Consider the following 20,097-nt stretch of genomic DNA (forward strand, 5'->3'; position numbering starts at 1 on the left):
TCCTCTATAAAATTCCAAGGAAATAATTGATAGCCTTTTTATTGTTTTGCTTTTTTTTTTAAATGTAACTCTGTGAGTTAATTTAGAAGTTTTAAGATTTACATTGTTATAAAAATGATATTGAAACTTTCAAATCCCAGTGGATGTCTATATGAAAGTACATGAGCTGGGAGCTAGAAGCTGCTCTGGTCCAGTGTGTGTGCCCTGTGCACTGTTGTTCAGTCAGGCTTGACGCTCAGGCCAGTGGGGCGGGGAGCATAGCGCTGTGTGGGTGCCCATCGTACTCACTGTGGCTGCTGTGGTCTGTGCCTAGTGGAATGCTGTGCTTCTCGTTACTAATGCTTAGTTGTTTTCCCTCCCTGTGGGATGTGGCATTGGGGTTATATCCTAGCTCTTAATACAGATTCAGCTGCTGGGCTCCTGATTCGCAGCATTCATCTCGTCACCCAAAGACTCAACTCCCAGTGGCGGCAAGACATGAGCATATCACTGGCAGCTCTAGAGCTCCTCTCTGGCCTGGCGAAGGTGAGAAGGACAATCCTTTTATTTTAGCCCAGCGGCCTTGGACTATGGCTCTTTTTTCTGTATCTCCTGACCCCTTCTTGGGGTATTGCGGTATTGGTTATATTCAATGCATTTGATATCAAGGTGTGTAGAAATGAGCCTCCAAGTGAGGTTTTACAAAATGATCTTTACTATTTTGTTTAATAGGTTCAAAGAGTGTGAATGATATTTTTTGCTGTTAAATTACTGGAAACATTTCAATACTTGCTATTCATTTGTACATAATAATAGAATACCTGTTGATCTATACCTGTTGATTTTGTATTTGCTTATAATACCCTTAAATTTTCAACAACATTTTGTGCCATTATAAGATCATCTAACTTCAATGAACAAATGCAGATTTGGCAACAAAAGAAAAGCTTATCCTAAAATATGCCATTTGGGACTACCTGTGATTCTTCCATCTTCCATTATCAGAGATAAGTGAAAATTGGCTATATTTTCAAATTTCTTTCATAGGTCTTTTTCAGTTTTGTGGAACCTTAGAGCTGGGTGTCCATTTGCATTTCTCTAAGTATTTTCTTTTTTTTTTATTGAGGTGAAATTCACATAACATAAAATTATCCTTTTAAAGTGAACAATTCAGTGCCTATTAGTACTTTCACCATGTTGTGCAACCACCACCTCTGTCTAGTTCCAAAACATTTATAACCCCAAAAAGAACCCTGTACCCATTAAGTGGTTGTTTCCCGGTCTCCGTTTCCCCTAATCCCTAACAACCACCAATCTGCATTCTGTCTCTATGGATTTACCTATTTTGGATATTTCTTATAAATTAAATCATACAACCTATGACCTTTTATGTATGGCTTCCTTCACTTAATATGTTTTTGACGTTGATTTATGTTGTAGAGTCTGTCACAACTTCATTCCATTTTGTGGTTGAATGATATTCCATTATATATTTATGTACCAATTTGTCCATTCCTCTGTTGCACATTTGGGCTGTTTCTACCTTTTGGCTATTGTGAATAGTGCTGCTATGAACATGGACATACATGTTTTTATTTGAATACCAATTTTCAATTGTTTTGGGTATATACCTAGGAGTGGAATTGCTGGGTCATATGGTAATTCTATATGTAACTTTTTGAGGAGCTGCCAAACTGTTGTCCACAGCGACTGAATCACTTTACGTTTCCACCAGTGATACAGGAGGGTTCCAATTTCTCCACATCTTCACTAACATCTAAATGTTTTCTTATCTGTAAAATGGGCAGGATTATCTTTTTTTTTTGTGTGTGTGTGTATATATATATATATATATATATATATATATATATATATATATATATATCTTGTATAACACCTGGTGATGTGGGGATGAAATGAAATGAAATATATAGAACACTTTGTAAACACAAAGGTGATGTACATACATAAGGTGATATTGTCTGAGATAAAATTTAAGCCCTCATTTTACAGATGAGGGGACAGGTAAACAGAGGCTGTGACTTACCTAAGTCATGAGAGACAAAATAGGCAAGTCACCAACACTTAGAGCTTACCTTTACCTCAGAGATTCTCAAGGATAGATGAAATGGCCATAGTTTTGTGAGGAGCAGTATTGATGCAGAAGGTAAGAATAGCCATTTGTGAGACATGCAGGACCACACTGTCTTTGAGAACAAGGTACTGTTGCCTGTGACCTTCAGTACACTTGCAGTGGTAAGGAATAATTAGTCCTAGATGGAGTGCTCTCTGGACCTAACGAACTATAAAGGGCTGACACTGCGTGATTTCAAGACTTGCTGTATAAAGCTATGGTAATCAAAACAGTCTGGTATTGGTATAGGGTTAGACAGCTAGATCAACAGCGTAGTATATAGGGAGTCCAGAAATAGATCCACACGTGTATGGACATCTGATTTTTGACAAAGGTGCCATGATAATTCAAAGGAGAAAGGATAGTCTTTTCAACAAATGGTGCTGGAACAATCAGATATTCATATATCAAAAAAAAAAAAAGAACTTTGAATCATACTTTGTACTATGTACAAAAATTACCTCAAAATGGATTGTAGACCTAAATATAAAACCAAAACTCTAAACTTCTAGAAGAAATAATGGGAGAAAAATCTTTATTGGTTGTACAGAGATCTGGGTTATACAGAGATTTCTTAGATATTATACCATAGAGGAACAGACTATTAAATTGGACTTTATTAAAATTAAAAACTACCATTCTTCAAAAAGTACTGTTAAGAGAATGAGATGACAAGTCACAGATTGGGAGAAAATCTTTACAGAGTATGTATGTGGTGAGGGACCTGTATCCACATCATATAAAGAATGCTCAAAACTCAGTAATAGCCTTTCGTTTTGGTGGTGTGCAGTAGTAATATGGTGGTGAAAATTTCCAAGAAGAGGACGTTTGTTGTTGATGGCTTTTTCAGAATTAAACTGAATGAGTTCCTCACTCAGAGGCTGGCTGAAGATGACTGCTCTGGAATTGAGGTCTGAATTATACCAACCAGGACAGAAATCATTACCTTGGCCTTCAGGAGCAGAATGTTCTTGGTGAGAAGAATCCAGGAATTGACTGATGTAGTTCAGAAGAAGTGTGGATTCCCTGAGAGCTACGTAGAGCTTTGTGCTGAAAAGGTGGCCACACAAGGTCTGTGTGCCATTGCCCAGACAGAATCTCTGCATTACAAACTGCTAGGAGGGCTTGCTCTGCAGAGAGCCTGCTGTGGGGTGCTGCAGTTCATCATGGAGAGGGGGGCCAAGGGCTTACAGGGTCATGGATGTCAGGGAAACTCCAAGGACAGAGGGCTGAATCCATGAAGTTTCTGGATGGTGTGATGATCCACAGTGGACCCCGTTAACTACTATATTGATACCCATGTGTGTCAGTGTTGTGCTGGGCATCAGAGTGAAGATCATCTTGTCCTGGGATCCAAATGGTAAGACTGGCCCTAAGAAGCCCCTTTCTGACCACATGAACATTGTGGACTCTAAGGATGAGATGTTATCCATCATTTCCATCTTGGGACAGAAGGATAGGAAGCCAGAGCTACCTGCCATGCTCGAGCCATTCCCCACTGCATAACATGGTCTTCTTGGCACCTGCATCTGGAGTCTGGATGTTGCTTTGTAAAGACCTTTAATACAGTCTTTTAAAAAGACAGTATAACAGTGACAGCAAAAGCCCTCAATAATACAACAAACAACCCAGTTTTAAAATGGGCAAAAGATTGGACAGATATTTTACCAAAGAAGATATACTGATGGCAAATAAGCACATGAAAAGATGCTCATTATCATTACTTATTGGTGAAATGCAATTAAAATCACAGTGAGATACCACTCCATACCTTTTAGGATGGTTAAAATTTAAAAGACTGACCATACCAAATGTTTGGTGATGATGTAGAAGAATTAGAGCTCTCATATACTGTTGAAGGGAATGTTAGATGGTGCAACCATTTTAGAAAACAGCTTGGCAGGTCCTTAAAAAACTAAACATGCATCTATCATATGATTCAATCAGTCCACTCCTAGAAAATAAGAGAGCATATACGTGTACAAAGACTTGTACATGAATGTTTTTAGCAGCTTTATTTGTAATATTCAGAAGCTGGAAACAATCCACATGCAACAGGTGACCGTATAAATTAATTGTGCTATAATCCATATAATGGAATACTACTCAGCAATAAAAAGGAATGAACAACTGATACACACAAAAATGTGGATAAATAATTGTGCTGAGTAAAAGAAGCCAGACTCTCCCCCCGACCCCCACCAAATAGTGCAGTACTCTATGATTTTATTTATATAGAACTCTAGAAAATGCAAGTTAACCTATAGTGACAGCAAATCAGCAGTAACCTAGGGAGGGGGCAAAAAGGAGTGAGAGGAAGGATTACAAGGGTGAATGAGATTTTGAGGGGTGATGAATATATCCACCGTCTTGATTGTTGTGATAGTTCACAGGTGTATACTTAGGCTAAAATTTATCAAATTTTACACTTTAAATATATGTAGTTTACTATATGTTAATTATACCTCTGGGCAGCTGAACAGAACTTTGTAGCCCATAGAGCATTGCTGTGGGGTTGGGTTAGGGGGCTTAAAAAATGTGCACATGTTCCATTGCCAGCTATTGTGATTTGTGGCAGTGATGAGTAGCTGCACCCCAGGAGTTTAGGTTTTAGAGCATGAAAAAGTATGCTAAAGTGAAATACTGTTTTAGGGTTTGAAAAATGCCCTCTATTTTTATAGAGTAGTATATGTTAATACATCTGAAATGTTATGTTCTTCTATATAAATAATACTTTAAAAAGCAAGGCTTCCTGTGGTGTGTCATATTCTCAGAAAGGCTGGGCCTCAGTGTTGAGGATTTGACATTGGTACAGTGGTTCCTGGCTAACTGTGTTCACCGTACGAATACGCTCAGGTGAAGGTGATGGTTGACTCAGGTGACCGGAAGCGAGCCATCAGTTCCGTGTGCAGCTACATTGTGTACCAGTGTAGTCGGCCAGCTCCTCTTCACTCCCGGGATCTTCACTCCATGATAGTGGCAGCTTTTCAGTGTCTCTGTGTCTGGCTGACAGAGCACCCTGATATGCTTGATGAAAAGGTTAGTCTACTAGATCTTAAACCAGTAAATAGAAACAAAAATGTATGTTGGGAAAATATCTTTTGAAAGAGAATATCTAAATTTAAATACAACATTGCATACTTTAAACTGAATATACTTGTTATATTTCAGGAAAACACTTGTCCTAGTGAGCATAATTCAAAAACTGTCATCGTACTTATTACAGTTGACCCTTGAACAATATGGGGTTGAACTGTGTGAGTCTACTTATATGCAAATTTTTAAAATAGTAAATACTACACTATTACATGATTCCTGATTGGTTGAACCCGTGAATGTGGAACTGTGGATAAGGAGGAACCGCATATATGGATATGGCTGACTATACATGTGGATTTTCGACTGAACTGAGGGTCAACGCCTCTAACCCCCATGTTGTTCAAGGGTCAAATGTATTTGGTTGCAAATTAACCCATAGAGAAGTTCTTTTCAGAGATGGGCCTTTGAATAATTTATCTGTGAACTGTCAAGAGATGGCCAGTAGGTACTTTGGTCACCTGTCATCAAACCAAGAAGGGCAGTTGATAGCCAGGCTGCAAACCTAGAGCACTGCTTGTTCATAAAGGTTGCTTGTATCTAAAAATTTCATTTCACACACGTTTCTTTCTTTTCAAGTAGACACAGATATCTAGGCTGCTTTCTCTACCATTGTTCCATGTAATACTTTTCTTATGGGAAGGCAGACAGTTACAAAGAATTCACAGTGTAAATAAAAGAAGAGATACCAGGTTTATTGGAAAATTATAGAGAGCTTTATATAGTTTTTTAAAAATAATACTGTTGATTAACTCTTAGTCATTTTCATGATGACTTGTAAAGTTATCATACCAGAAATTGCTTTAAAATGTCAATAACCTATGAGCTTCCCTTTGGATAATGTAACATATTTTACACTATCTAGGTTTAACTGAATTACTGTTACATCTCTTTCACTCAGCCTTTCACGATTTACAGTCCATGGTAATTTTACAAGAATTGTGACTGAAAAAATTGAATTGAATTTATCATTACTTATTATCTAAATCTCTTAACACTCAAATTTAGTTTTTTAAAGAAAAATTGGGGGGGGGGCAAGTTTATTTTATTAAATTATTTTGAAGTTAATATATACCTATTCAAGAAAATGAGAAATTAGAGTCCCACCACCAAAACACATCCATATTGACACTTTCATGTATTTCCTTGTCGTTTCATAAGATAGGTGTATTACAAAAGCTAATCTGCTTTTCCTTTTTCTAGGACTGTCTTAAGGAAGTGCTAGAGATTGTGGAACTGGGTATTTCAGGAAGCAAGTCCAAGAACAGTGAGCAAGAGGTCAAGTACAAAGGAGATAAGGAGCCAAACCCTGCATCTATGAGGGTAAAGGATGCTGCTGAAGCCACCCTAACATGGTATGAAAGTGACTGCACAGGGATTGTGCCTAAGAGTTAGATGGGATTAGATGTGATCCTGTGTTGTTTCATCTCCTCCCCAGTTGTTCAGCATTAAGTGACACAACCCCATTTAGGATACTGTTTCTCCAGAAATAAAATGGAAAAGAAAATGTCTTGTTTTTTGGACCAAAGGAAACCAGGAACTTGGGGCTGAGAGTTTGGGTCCTTGTTTTTCTATGCTGCTTGTCAGTTAATTCAAGTCATATCGTTTTAGAGCTGGAAAGGATCTTGGAGAGCCTTACCCACCCCCTCATTTTGATGGCTGAGTCCAGAGACAGGGTATGTCTGGGTCACATCATTAGGTCTCCTACTTGCCAGCTCAGTGGTTTGTATTCTCTGCTATACCATTTATATTACATGTTATAGGTTCATTCAGCAAGATTTATAAACTTCCTCTTATGAACTGGTAATAGGATGTAAAGATAAATCAGATTCAGTTATCGCCCTCAAAGAGCTTCTTGTCCAGTAGGGAAGATAAGATGTGAACACAAATATCTATAATGCTAGTTAGATTAAATGCTCCAAGAGACGAGGTACAAATAAAATGCTGGGGTGTTGGAAGGAGGAAATGAATACTTCCAGATTCGGGGAAATCAAAATAAGATTTCTAAGGAAAAGGACATGGACCTGACTCTTAGAGAATGGATAAAGTTTGAGCTATAAGTCAGATTGCAGGGTGGTTAGGCAGCAAGAGAAGACTCCTATGTCAAGCAATTTGGTTGTGAAGGGACAGAGACAGGTTGGTATCTTGAAAAAGTATTAGAGAGAATTGAAATAGTGTGTTTGGCCAGTTAGTGAGCAGAGTAGAAAGAGGGAAGAAAGGCAGTTTATCAACTGAAAGGAAGAGGTAGGTGGAGAAGATAGGTGGAATTGGTACAGATGGGAAGATGAGACTTATGAAAGGGTAAATGTAGATGAGACCCCAGAACAACATAAAAACAGGAAGGAGGAATGTCAAGTCAGTCTGGGTTGGCTCATCTTGGTCTTCTTAGTAAAGTGGTAGGTAAGACAGCTTGTAGATTTGTATGTAAATCAGCCCTTACCAAGATCCCAGGATCTTTTATGAGTTCTGTGACGTGTTGAAAGCGTCACACTAACGTGTGCACAATAAAGTTGGGTTTATTTCAGTTCCTCATGGGCTTAGGTCATTCAGTAAAGTTTTAGAAGCGCACTTGCTTTAGTTCAGTCCTGCTCACTATGCTAATGATGGGCTTTCATTGACTTTGTGGGGGTTTGGCTAATAGCTAGAAAATTAGAAAAATGCGATTGAGTACTAGAAATAATAAAAGTCCAGAGAGAAGACCTGTGTGGGCTGGGGTGGACTTAAAAGCATTATTAAAAAACTAAGACTTGATGTGTGTACCTTGAAGAGTAAGGGATATGGAGAAGGGGGGAAGGACATTTCTCACTGGGACTCTGCATTATATAAAAATAAGTTTGCTCCATCCTAGGCTGGATGGAACATTCCATTGAGAATATGATTGGCAGTGAGGATTGGATATGAGCTCAGAATAAGTAGAGAGTCCTGGGATGCTTCCAGAACTAGCCGGTAGTTATCGAGGTGGCTCATTTGTCTTATCTCTGCTGGCAACTCTACAAAAGGCATCTTTAGTTTTAAGTCTTGAAGAGGGCCCTGAAGAGTCATCATGAAACATATCCAAATCACATTCTCTCTGTTCCCTCACAATTACAGCTTTATGTCAGTATCATTGCTGTTTTCCAGTTATGCAAACACAAAACTTTGACTCATTTTCTGATTTATCTCTGCTTTATCTGTTACTCCCCATATGAAGCCAGTGACTGAGTCCAATAGACTTTACCTTTGAAAGTATTTCCTCCATTTGTTCTGACCTCAGATAGCATTCCCAGTCCAGGCCCTTATCACTTCTTGCCTGATTTCCCTGTTTTCAGTCTCTCACACTTTTTTGCATTCTGTTGCTGAACTCATCGTCTTAGGTACTGTGCTTATTCTGCTGCTTGAGTGATTGAAAACTGAATAGATTGCTGTTTACTGCCATATGGTGTGAAATTTTTGGTCTCGTTTTCAAGGCCCTCCTTGAGTCCCCACTCAAACTGTCTGATCTTTCCCAGCACATCCCTTCTGCCACAGCTGGCAGGCCACTTGTGGCCGTGAAGTGTACATGTTCATACCTGTCTGTATACTTCCCCTGGGTTTCAGGACTTCCCTCTTCTCCTCTTGGCCACATCCTCCATTGTTCGGTGCTCATATCATATCCACTACTTCCATGGACCTTCTTTGGTCATTCTGCTTCTTTTCCACACCTCTGTGCTCAATTAGTCTGACCTTACCACACTGCATGAATTCTACAGTGTCATGATCACACCTGGTTATATTTGATAACATGCTAGCGTTACCTCCCCAACCTGGGTAAAGGCCACATTTCCTTCTTCACATCCCTCACAGTGCTGAGCACACAGGAGATAGTTACGGAATGCAGATCAGCTGGTTGGTGTTTTTCCCCTTGTTGTATAATATACGTTAGGACTCTTGGAAGACATTTTAGCGGCCCCTCTGCTTAGTCACCTTTAAGACTTATTTACCAAGTTATTTGGCCTCTAATTTTGGGATACTTTAACCCCCAAGTTTGCCCATTTCATTTTAATTGTTAAAAACTTGATGTTTACACTGAGCTGAAATCTCTCCCACTTTAACTTCTACCCATTGTTTCTGATTCAGACTTTTAATAATAAAACGCTTTTTTCTGAGGAGTGGTGGTGTCTGAAGACAGTGCTCATGTTCTTTCTAATTCATTTCTGCCAGTACCTTCAACTGTTTTTCATATGACAGAGATTTAGAGTACCTTTATCATCCTCGTCTTTTTTCCTTTCAATGGCGCAGGTTTGTCTGTGTACCTCTTTAAAGGTCAATGACCTTTAAATTGTAGAATATTATATTTTCATTAAAGTGTACTTAGAGACTGCATTGGGTTTTTGAGAACCTGGTGATTTGTACTAAGTCAACTAAAATCTTAGAGGCTTTTTTTTAACGCATTTACCTTTTGTCTTTCTCATCCTGTACTTATTTTTGGGGGGGGGGTATTTGGATGTAATGTACAGAATTTTACATTTAAACTTGAAATATCTTTATGTAAGATTTACCTCATTATTGTTAATTTTTTAAGATTCTTTTGGATCCCAATTCTTACTCTGATATATTAACTCTGCAGCTCAACTTTTGGTCAACTGCAGATTTATTTTATTTATTTATTATTTTAAAATTTATTTATTATTTATTTTTGGCTGTATTCGGTCTTTGTTACTGTGTGCGGGCTTTCTTTCAGTTGCAGCGAGCGGGGGCTACTCTTCATTGTGGTGCGCAGGCTTCTCATTGCGGTGGCTTCTCTTGTTGCAGAGCACGGGCTCTAGGCCAGCGGGCTCAGTAGTTGTGGCTCGTGTGCTCTAGAGCACAGGCTCAGTAGTTGTGGCGCACGGGCTTAGTTGCTCCGCGGCATGTGGGATCTTCCTGGACCAGGGCTCGAACCCATGTCCCCTGCATTGACATGCGGATTCTTAGCCACTGCACCACCAAGGAAGTCCCCAACTGCAGATTTAATGAGCCTGCCCTGTGTGTCCTAATCAAAGATACTGATAGGGGTTTCCCTGGTGGCGCAGTGGTTGAGAGTCCGCCTGCCGATGCAGGGGACACGGGTTTGTGCCCCCGTCTGGGAAGATCCCACATGCCGCGGAGCGGCTAGGCCCGTGAGCCATGGCCGCTGAGCCTGTGCGTCCGGAGCCTGTGCTCCGCAACGGGAGAGGCCACAACAGTGAGAGGCCTGCGTACTGCAAAAAAAAAAAAAAAAAAAAGATACTGATAAAAATATTGAACAGGGTCTTCCCTGGTGGTCCAGTGGTTAAGACTCCGCTTCCATTGCAGGGGGCACAGGTTCTATCCCTGGTCGGTCGGGGAAGATCCCGCGTGCTGCACAGCGTGGCCAAAAAAATAAATAAATGGTTAGTTCTTTAAAGTATATATATATATATAGAGAGAGAGAGAGAGAGAGAACAGAGAAAGACTCACAAAGCACATAAGAGGTTTCCCTTCAGGTTCACAGAGGTTTTTAAATCTTGTCTCTAAGTTTATAATGATACACTGCCAAATACTTGCATGTCTTGATTTCAGAGATATTTCTCTGCCTTTCCAGTCTAGTAATCATCAAGAAGAGAAAATGTGGTTAGGCTGGTGTGACCTGTACCCTTGCCAGCAACCTATTTGATAATGTCTTAGAATCTTGCATGGAACATAAGCTCACATGGTCCATATGCTTTGTGACAACCATCTCTGTCCCATGTTAGAAAACCCACATTTTCCCATTGCTTGTCTCTTGGTTTTTCATAAATTCTTAGGCCTGAACTCATCATGAAGTTCTCCTGGTCCTTGAAATTCTTAGATAGTCCTCCTCCTAGGAGGAGAGAAAATGGAAGGAAAGTATCTGTTGAGCAGTGTTGCCTTCTATTATCAGAGAGATTTGGGTTCAAGCATTAGAATGAAAGAGAAAGGGAGAGGATTGCAATGGTGTTGGGGAATACTAGTTTTCAAATGAGTTACGTATGAAGGATCAGGTGATATTAGGACCACAAGGTAAAATCTTTAAGTTTTCTTAAGAAGATTCTTTCTGTGTTTCAGTTTCTTAATTATAAAATGGGAATAATGATGGTAGCTATCTCATAGGGTTGTTATGATAACTTAATAAAATGTGTAAAGTGCTTAGACCCAGTGCCTGGCACATGGTAAGTGGTATATGTAAGTTATTACTATTATGCATTGAAGGTATGCAGAAATCTCTGTGGATATAAACATTTCAGAATGGTAAGACTTGATCAGTTGAATTCCAGTTTATAAAGCATTTTTTCATATATATTCTCATTTAATAATTACAGTGGTTCTGTGAGATGTTAACTACTAGTGCATCAAGTTCCTTATCTGTAAAATGACGATATCTATTCATGACCACACAGTGAGAAGGCAGTAGGCCCTGGTTTCTGGTCTCTTGATGATCACTTATCTCTTCTGAGCCTGAGTTTCCCCGTCTGAAAAATTGAGGGGTCTTGGCTGATCTTTGGATCCTTTTCTAGGTCTAGAATGCTTTAGCATTATCCTGAAACCTGGAGCACACACATTTTTTAAAATATATCTTTAGGAGCTTCATGATTTGGAAGTATGATTAGTCAGATTCCCTGGGTAGCAAACTTCAAGAGAGAGAAATTTGCTTGCAGGAAGTTTATTGGAAAGTGCTCTCAGGATCAACCCTTATGAGGGAATGAAGGAAGTAGGATTGAGCAGAGGGAAGACATAAACTGTGATGCATTTGCAACAAAGAGCTCTGGAGCTGGGCTGGCCCTTCAGGATTCTCTCATGTTGGGGCCGGGGGGCTGGGACTTTATACCCCTGCATTAACAGTTCATTGGACGAGAACTGCCCCAGGAGGAAGCTGTGATCTTGAGTGAAGTGGTTCTCATTGGCCTCTCCAGGACTCAGCTGAAAGCTATGGCCACCATCTCCCTGCATCTGGGGGACTGGGTCTTTCAGTCTTGGAGAGGGAAATCTGGACAGCACATCACAGCATCTGCCACAGGGAGTAAATCTGACTCTCAAAGAGGAAGCGTGGCTGTGGCCAGATAAATCCAAAAGAACAGAAGGACAGATTGATGCATGAGGTGAATTTAAGATTTCCCTTTGGGGATTAACTGTTATCTTTTGCATTCTCCATAGTATTATGCAGTTGCTTGGCGCATTTCCTTCACCCAGTGGTCCTGCCTCTCCTTGTAGTCTGGTGAATGAGACCACTTTGATTAAATACTCCAGACTGCCAACCATAAACAAGCATAGTTTCCGGTACTTTGTCTTGGATAACAGTGTCATCCTGGCAATGCTGGAGCAACCTCTTGGAAATGAACAGAGTAAGTTTCAGCACTTTGGGCTTTTTCCATTGCTAAATCAACATGTTCATCAGTATTAGCAAGCTGTTTCAGGATCGGGGAAGGAAAGACTGCAAATTCTAAGTAATTTTGCATTTGTCAGAAAGCCTTCTAGCTGATGAGATAATAGCAGCTAAAAAATAGAGGGTCAGAAAATGCAATATACATATTAAATAGAATCTTTTAGAGGCCCTTTATATCTATTAGAAAAGAGCTCCATAATTTTATAAAAAGTTCAGTGGGATATTTCTGTTGTTTACTGTGTATAAAAATCATTATTACTCTTTCGTCCTTCTTGAACTTTGGATCCTGCCCCTCTCCTTTCCCGCCCTTCACTCCACATTGTTCTTTTTCAGTTATTGGTGCCACCCAAACAGGCTGGGAATTGGAGGAGTCATCTTTGCCTTCTCCTTCCTGTTACTCCCTTATGTAGTTGGTTTCCAAGTTTCTACCCCGCTAGTGACTTTGGAATCTTCTTTTCTCTGCATTCCTCCCAGTACAGCCAAATGCAGGACTTTATTATTTCTTATCTGGATTATTGCTTCCTACCTGATCTGATTCTTCCTCCTTCCAGTTCCAAAATTTGTTACCGTTACCTCCATCCTACTTGCTGCCACCATTGCATTCATCCTCAAATGCAGATCTGACCATGCCAGTGCCCTCCTGAAAATTCTTCAGTGATTTTCCATTGACATAACATGCACTGTTTTCTTCCCCTCTTTCCCCCAATTATAAACCATCTCAAGGTGTGTGATTACCACTGCAACGCAGACTGCTCAGAGTACATTTTTTTCTGATGGTAATTGGAATCAGCCAGTATGTAAAGGAAGCATGTTCTTAGAGAGACCCTTATTGCTGGGAAGGTAAAGGAAAGTGAAGGTTACAGAAAAGTTGGGCATACAGGGAATCACCTAGCGTGCAATTCCCTCATTTACAGGTTAAGAAACTGGGGCTCAGAGAGGGTATGTGACTTGTCCAGGGTTACTTGAGAAGTGTATGGTATGACCAGGACTAGAGTCCAAATTTTCTGAACCTCATACTGTCTCTTTGTTATTGTTGCCCCACAGTGATAGGATTTCCTCAGTGATTAAAGACTTACCTTCTTACTTTTGCAAACGTGAAAAGGATCTTAGAGTCCCATGCAAATTCTGTTGAGTATATATAGGTAGGATCTCATAAATCCATAAAATGAAATGAGACGTTTCCCAGTAGTTCAGGGACGAGTGAATACCATCACAGCTTTCCTTCCTCTTGTGGTAAGATACAGTGACTTTAATATGAAGTGGATGGGGCCTTTAATCGTTGCCCAACTCCAGAAGCACTGGTCCCAAGTCTTTCCTTCTTAAGGCACCTCATCCTTCTCTACCTTAGACCTGGGTGTTGCTTGACTTTCTTCCCTGGTTTGTGCCAATTATTCATGATTCCTCCAGTTTCCCACTCCCGAGCCACCTGCTAAAGAGTCTATAAAATCCCAGTATCCTCTCCAGGTTTCCTGGCCTGAGGGGTAGATGTCAACCCTTTTCCAGATTTTTTAGGACCCCATTACTCTCATTCTAAGCAATTTCATTGCATTGGAATTCTACCAAAAATATAAACAATTGGGATTTTATAGAAGTACAAGGATATTTTAATGGTTCATTGTAATAGTTAATAATAGAAGTAAGAGAGAGAAGTTTGAACAAGTTTGACTCCTACACCAGAGACAAAAGAAGGGAGGGAATAGGAAGAAGGATCTGGGTACTCAGGCAGTCCATCCTGAGTTCTTTACCTCCCTTCTTCCTGCCCCTGAACTTGTGTTGGGATGAAACAGTGCCTGCCTGTGGTGGGCTGTGGTGCACAAAGGCATGGGTGAATGTAACATCAGCACCGCAAGCACCCAGCCTGTCTTCTGCATTTAGGTCATTCCCAACACTGAAAGTTAAGAGTATTTGCTAGGATAGTGTTACCCAAAAATGTGTATGTGTATTGCTGGAGGTATGTGAGATGATGTTGGTTGATACATCGGTGAACATTATTTTATGTATTTTTAAACATGTGTTTTAAAAATATATAATTAGCACACCAAAATTCATGATTTTCCTTTTAAGGTAGAAATATATCATTTCCTTCAAAAATTTTAAGTTTAAATTTAAATAGTAATAGTGGTACTTGAATATGGCAGAATCCACAGAGATGGTTCACAAAGGATAAAAGTTAGGGAAGCACTATGCTAGGGCTTTGATTATTAGAGGCTCTAAAATTGACAATAGGTGTATTTTATATGTTGTCAGAAATAAAAACTTTTCCACCAACATTTTATTCTAGATGATTTTTTCCCCTCTGTCACTGTGCTGGTCCGGGGAATGTCTGGAAGACTTGCTTGGGCACAACAACTTTGCCTTTTACCCAGAGGAGCAAAAGCAAATCAGAAGGTATCCATCAGAAGTTACAGGGAAGTGACTAGGAGTGAGTGTGTGTGTGCATGTGTTTGTGTGTGTTGTGATTTAAAGGTTAAATAATATTACAACAAAAATCACAGATAAATATTTTTGATCCTAGCCAGATTCTCAGTCTGTGAGTTCACATCAGAATCATCTTAGGAGCCTAGAATTCCAGGTCCACTGAAATACTCTTTAAAGACGTCTTCAAGGCAGGTGTATTTTCAGAAAACTTTCCGAGTGACTCTGACATCCACTTATGATTAAGAACTACTGTTCTGAACAGTGGACCGAATTTTTTCCATGCAGTGTTTAAAATAATAAAATTTAGGTACATGCCATTATGAAAAAAATTTGCCAGAGCCTTGATGTCTCTGGCAACAGTACTTAGTTTCAGATTGTTTCATATAACTGTATAATTGGTAATATGCTCTATAATTTTTTAATGTGCTGTAAAATTTAATGAAATCTTTCTTTGGGGTGGCACAGTTTATTTTCTTCGTAACAGTTGTAATCATGTGAATAAAATTTGCTTACGGGAGAAAGTTGGAAAATTCAGATAATAAAGAAGAAATTTTTAAATCACCTGTACTTTTACTCTCCAGAAGTAGATAGCCACTGTTAATATTTTAGTGGGTTTCCTTCCAATCTTTTTGTTCCTTTCTGTACATAACACTTAAATAGAATTTTAGTCATTTTTGTATATACTGCTCTTTTCACTTATCACACTGTAAGCTTTTACTTATGTTACTAAAAATTCTTTAAAACATAATAAAATTTTACCAGCATTTAAGAGAGACGCTCACAGAATTGGAGCAAATGCCTAAAACAATTGAACATTCCATATGTCTCTGTTAGATGAGATGTGTTTGCTGTGAGGAGCACACCCCTATTTGCTCCTGGTGGCGTCACGCCAGTCACATTCTGTCAGCAGCACTGTATAAGCCGCTGAATGCCATTAAAGACTGAGGAAGAAGGAGATCAGGAAAGGCACTAAAACTGTTCAGTAGTTTAATATGTGCCATATATTTTTTTGTTTAATCCTTATGACAGTCTTGTGGTGGATTATTTCCATTTTTCAGGTGTGAAAACGGAAGTCACACAGCTAATATGTATTAAAGCAGGGATTTGGCGCCTTGAAGACCTAGATTCGGTGCCATATCTTTTCACTTAAGCCATGCTAAGGTTCTAATTATTGAACTCACTGTCTAGAGATGCCCAGTGGATGTAAACTTGTACTTTATTATATGGAATGATTTGAGAGCCCTTAGGGAAGAAGGAAGTTTGAGCCTTAAGCTCTGAAATGCCTTACCTATTGGCTTACCACTGAATATGGAAGATTCAGGCCTGGTGCAGTGGAGGTCCGTAACCCATTTGTCAGGCACAAAAATCTGTCATAAGTTGATGAACATTTTTATAAAAATAAAAGAGTACATTGGTACCTTTACCATTAGCAGTAGTATTTGCAGATTCTTACTGAATTTCTGTGTTATGCAATCCTAGGGAAACACAGGCTTCTAAGAGACCAGGGAAATACATGTCATTTCAGCTGGCACCCACATGTAATAAACATAATGTTATTTGTTTTATTTTAACAGCTTTTTGTGCCTGAACCTCGTCCAGTTCCTAAAAATGATGTTGGATTTAAATATACTGTGAAACATCGACCATTTCCTGAAGAGGTGGACAAGATTCCTTTTGTGAAAGCAGATCTGAGCATTCCAGATTTGCATGAAATTGTTACTGAAGAAGTAAGATAAATTATTATCAGCTGTTGTTAAGAGAATGACTATTAACATTCTTCAGCAACTTCTGTGGTCAAGACACTGCCTTTCTTTGGTATTCCTGGGGGTGATTCATAAGATGACCTGGGTATTTGTCATCCAGGAGATTAGCATGTAGTAAGACAAATATAGATTGTGGCTGATTGAAAGAAACTGGACATATCTTATAGAGAGGTGGCACTGGGCTGCCTGAGCTGGTCTGTGGTTTCAGTAGTGTTCTGATATGATCAGACCCTAGTGGAGGATATTTGGAGAAGGGAGCCCAATTCAGAGACAGTTATGACAATCTAGGCAGGGGATGGGAAGGACTACCTCATTGATAGTGGAAGTTTAAATATATGGCATGTCTTGTAGAGGTAGATCCAGACAGTCTTGGATTGATGAGGGAAGGAAAAGAGCCAAAGAACTTTAGATTTCAGGCTTGAGTGACAAAGATAACAGTGCTATTTATAGAAATATAGACATTAGGAAGAGGACAGGTTTGGGAAAATGGGAGAAATTTATTTGGGTTTAGATTAATTTAGATACTTAAATAGATTAAGTAATTGGTCACTTAGGTCAAGAGAGAAGAATTTTAAGAAATGGAAGACAGGTATGTCAGGGCATGAGAGAATATAAGGTTAGGAATGGAGGCTGCCTGCAGTTTCCAATGCTAGAGAGATCAAGGAGAAGGAGCACTAAGAAGAGGCCCCTGGATTTTGTCATGAAATGTTGGTGACCTTTGAGAGCAAGTTCAAAGGAGTATTAAAGTGTAAGGGTCTGGGGAATGAATGGTTAAAGAGGAAAAGGCAGTGAATATAAACTACACTGTTACTGTTAACAGTAAAGGGAAGGGTACAGAGTGAAAAAGAGTGTGAGGAAATAGCCTTAGCTAAGGAAACGCAAGGCTGGTTTTTCTTTTTCTTTCTTTTTTTTTAATTCAAGAAGAATTAGAGGTGGAAGGAGCCAGTGGAAAAGGGTCTGCACCTGCCAACACTGTAAGTTGGGCTGGGGAAATGATGAGTAACGGAGTAAAGCCCTGGAGGCAGTAGGGTCAAGAACCTGTGATTGAGTTTAGAAAAGGGACACTTCTGGTAAGGCAGGAGAGGAGAGGGTCAGTGAAGGTTCAGAGACATTTAGAGATGGAAAGGAGGAAAATTAAAGCAGCTTATATAAATTTTAATCTTAGTTCTTAGCAATGAAATAGGGAAGCAAAGATAATTCTTAAAATTGCCAGGCAGCCCAGCTAGGTTTAAGTAGCATGATCTGTAGTGAAGTTACTTAATGCACTCTGCTGACTTTCTCCAAAAGTCCTTGGTATCCAGGGCTTCCCTGGTGGCGCAGTGGTTGAGAGTCTGCCTGCCGATGCAGGGGACACGGGTCCATGCCCCGGTCCGGGAAGATCCCACATGCCGCGGAGAGGCTGAGCCTGCGCGTCCGGAGCCTGCGCTCCGCAGCGGGAGAGGCCACAGCAGTGAGAGGCCCGCATACCGCAAAAAAAAAAAAAAAAGTCCTTGGTATCCAGAGGCATAAGTAAAAAATTTGAATGGTGTGGAGATTGGCTGGGTGAATAAGGAAGAATAAGGAACAACACAGCCATGTTATATGCTTAGAAGAGGGTATAAGATGTCAGATTTGGGGATTTAGTTTTGGTTGGGAGGTAGATGAAGCCAGAAGGATGCTAATGGCTTGGGGAAATACGGGGAGGGGTTGTTTGCCTCTCAGTGATAGTAAAGGGGGAGTAGGAGTTTGGGTGAGCTGTAGGAAAGGAATTTCAGGATTGTAGCTCTTGAAAGTACAGCACATCCGAGGTACAAAGTGTGTCATGGATGGCAAGAGTTGTGAAGGTTGAGGAGGTTGTAGGAATATAAGCCAGGCTGTTCACCAAAGAGGATGGAATTTTAAATAGGATGGATCAGAAGGGAAGCAGAGGTAATAACTCCAAGAGTATAGCAACTAATGCTATAGTTATGGACTTCAAAACATGAGGGGATCACTGCAGGATGAAGATGGACAGGGATCTGGCAGAGAGCAACAACTCTGCCCCCTTTCTTGCCGATGTGAAGGGAAGCAGAGACAGAGTGGTTTCACTTACAGCAAGGAGATGAAGGAGCAATTTTTGAGGCTGTAGGGACATGTTTTGGGTATTTGTTTTAACCTTGTAACGTATTTGCTTGATTGTATGCTCTTGGTTGTACTGAATTGAAACTCAGTGTTGATCACTAAAAATTATCTTCATTTATTTTGTTGCTTGTAGCTTTATTTTCATTTAAAACTTGATTAATTCTATTACTTTTATGATAATTCCAAAAAAATGAAATGTTCGGTTTATTTCAGTTAGAAGAGAGACATGAAAAATTAAGGAATGGCATGGCCCAGCAGATTGCTTATGAAATACACCTTGAACAACAAAGTGAGGAGGAATTGCAGAAGAGAAGTTTTCCTGATCCGATTACAGATTGTAAGCCCCCACCTCCTGCCCAGGAATTCCAAACAGCACGCCTTTTCCTTTCACACTTTGGATTTTTGTCCTTAGAAGCATTGAAGGTAATTTCTGTAAACTTTTATGAGTAAATATATTCATATATTAACATTCAGCTGCTGATAGCTAAAGCATTTTTATGAAGATAGAAGGAATTTTAAAAAACAAACTGTTTAAAACCTTACCCTTCATACAAGGAAATGAAATTCCATGATGCTGTAGGTTATAATATGAGCTCCAAGACAGTTTTCCCATGAATATATTTAGAGTTCTGTCTGAGGGGACTGCTTATAATATAATAATATATGCGCCTCTGAATTTTCCTAGGTAATGTAGGACTCATATCACACATATTAATGAAATCTATAGATAATTAGAAAAAAGAATGTTAAAACTCTTCCCCAGTACACTTTATTACTGAAATATGGGCTACAATTTACTCTGCTCTTCTATGCCACTTTTAAAAAGGAACAAGTATAAGCACTTCTTATGTTGTGCAGTTCCTGAGATCAGACTGTCTAGGTTTATGTCCTGGCATCACTACTTGCCAGCTATGTGATCTTGGGCAAGTTGCCCAACTTTTCTGAGTCTTAGTTCCTCATCTATAAAATAGGGGTGGGCTTCCCTGGTGTTGCAGTGGTTAAGAATCCTCCTGCCAATGCAGGGGACACGGGTTCGAGCCCTGGTCTGGGAGGATCCCACATACCACAGAGCAACTAAGCCCTTGCGCCACGACTACTGAGCCTGCGTTCTAGAGCTCGTGCACTGCAACTACTGAGCCTGCCAGCCACAGCTACTGAAGCCCGTGCACCTAGAGCCCGTGCTCCACAACAAGAGAAGCCACTGCAATGAGAAGCCCGCGCACCGCAACAAAGAGTAGCCCCCACTCGCT

At 39.8% G+C, this 20,097-nt stretch overlaps 1 protein-coding gene and 1 pseudogene across 6 annotated transcripts in view; both read left to right on the forward strand.

Annotated features, from left to right (window-relative positions):
- RALGAPB (Ral GTPase activating protein non-catalytic subunit beta) overlaps nucleotides 1-20,097 on the forward strand; it is a 101,135-nt gene that overhangs the window by 60,801 nt on the left and 20,237 nt on the right. For 4 of the 6 annotated variants that reach the window (XM_067708113.1, XM_067708114.1, XM_067708116.1 and 1 more), the window contains 7 exons: nucleotides 392-525; nucleotides 4,970-5,152; nucleotides 6,413-6,564; nucleotides 12,338-12,525; nucleotides 14,848-14,954; nucleotides 16,559-16,711; nucleotides 19,061-19,270. In XM_067708113.1, the coding sequence (XP_067564214.1) occupies nucleotides 392-525; nucleotides 4,970-5,152; nucleotides 6,413-6,564; nucleotides 12,338-12,525; nucleotides 14,848-14,954; nucleotides 16,559-16,711; nucleotides 19,061-19,270 (1,127 nt within the window). The remainder of the gene's footprint in view (nucleotides 1-391; nucleotides 526-4,969; nucleotides 5,153-6,412; nucleotides 6,565-12,337; nucleotides 12,526-14,847; nucleotides 14,955-16,558; nucleotides 16,712-19,060; nucleotides 19,271-20,097) is intronic. The other 2 variants (XM_067708115.1, XM_067708118.1) reach the window with 1 other exon arrangement.
- Nucleotides 1,828-4,963, forward strand: LOC137207824 (small ribosomal subunit protein uS3-like; annotated as a pseudogene).

Source organism: Pseudorca crassidens, chromosome 15, assembly GCF_039906515.1.
Source record: "Pseudorca crassidens isolate mPseCra1 chromosome 15, mPseCra1.hap1, whole genome shotgun sequence".
NCBI lineage: Eukaryota > Metazoa > Chordata > Mammalia > Artiodactyla > Delphinidae > Pseudorca > Pseudorca crassidens.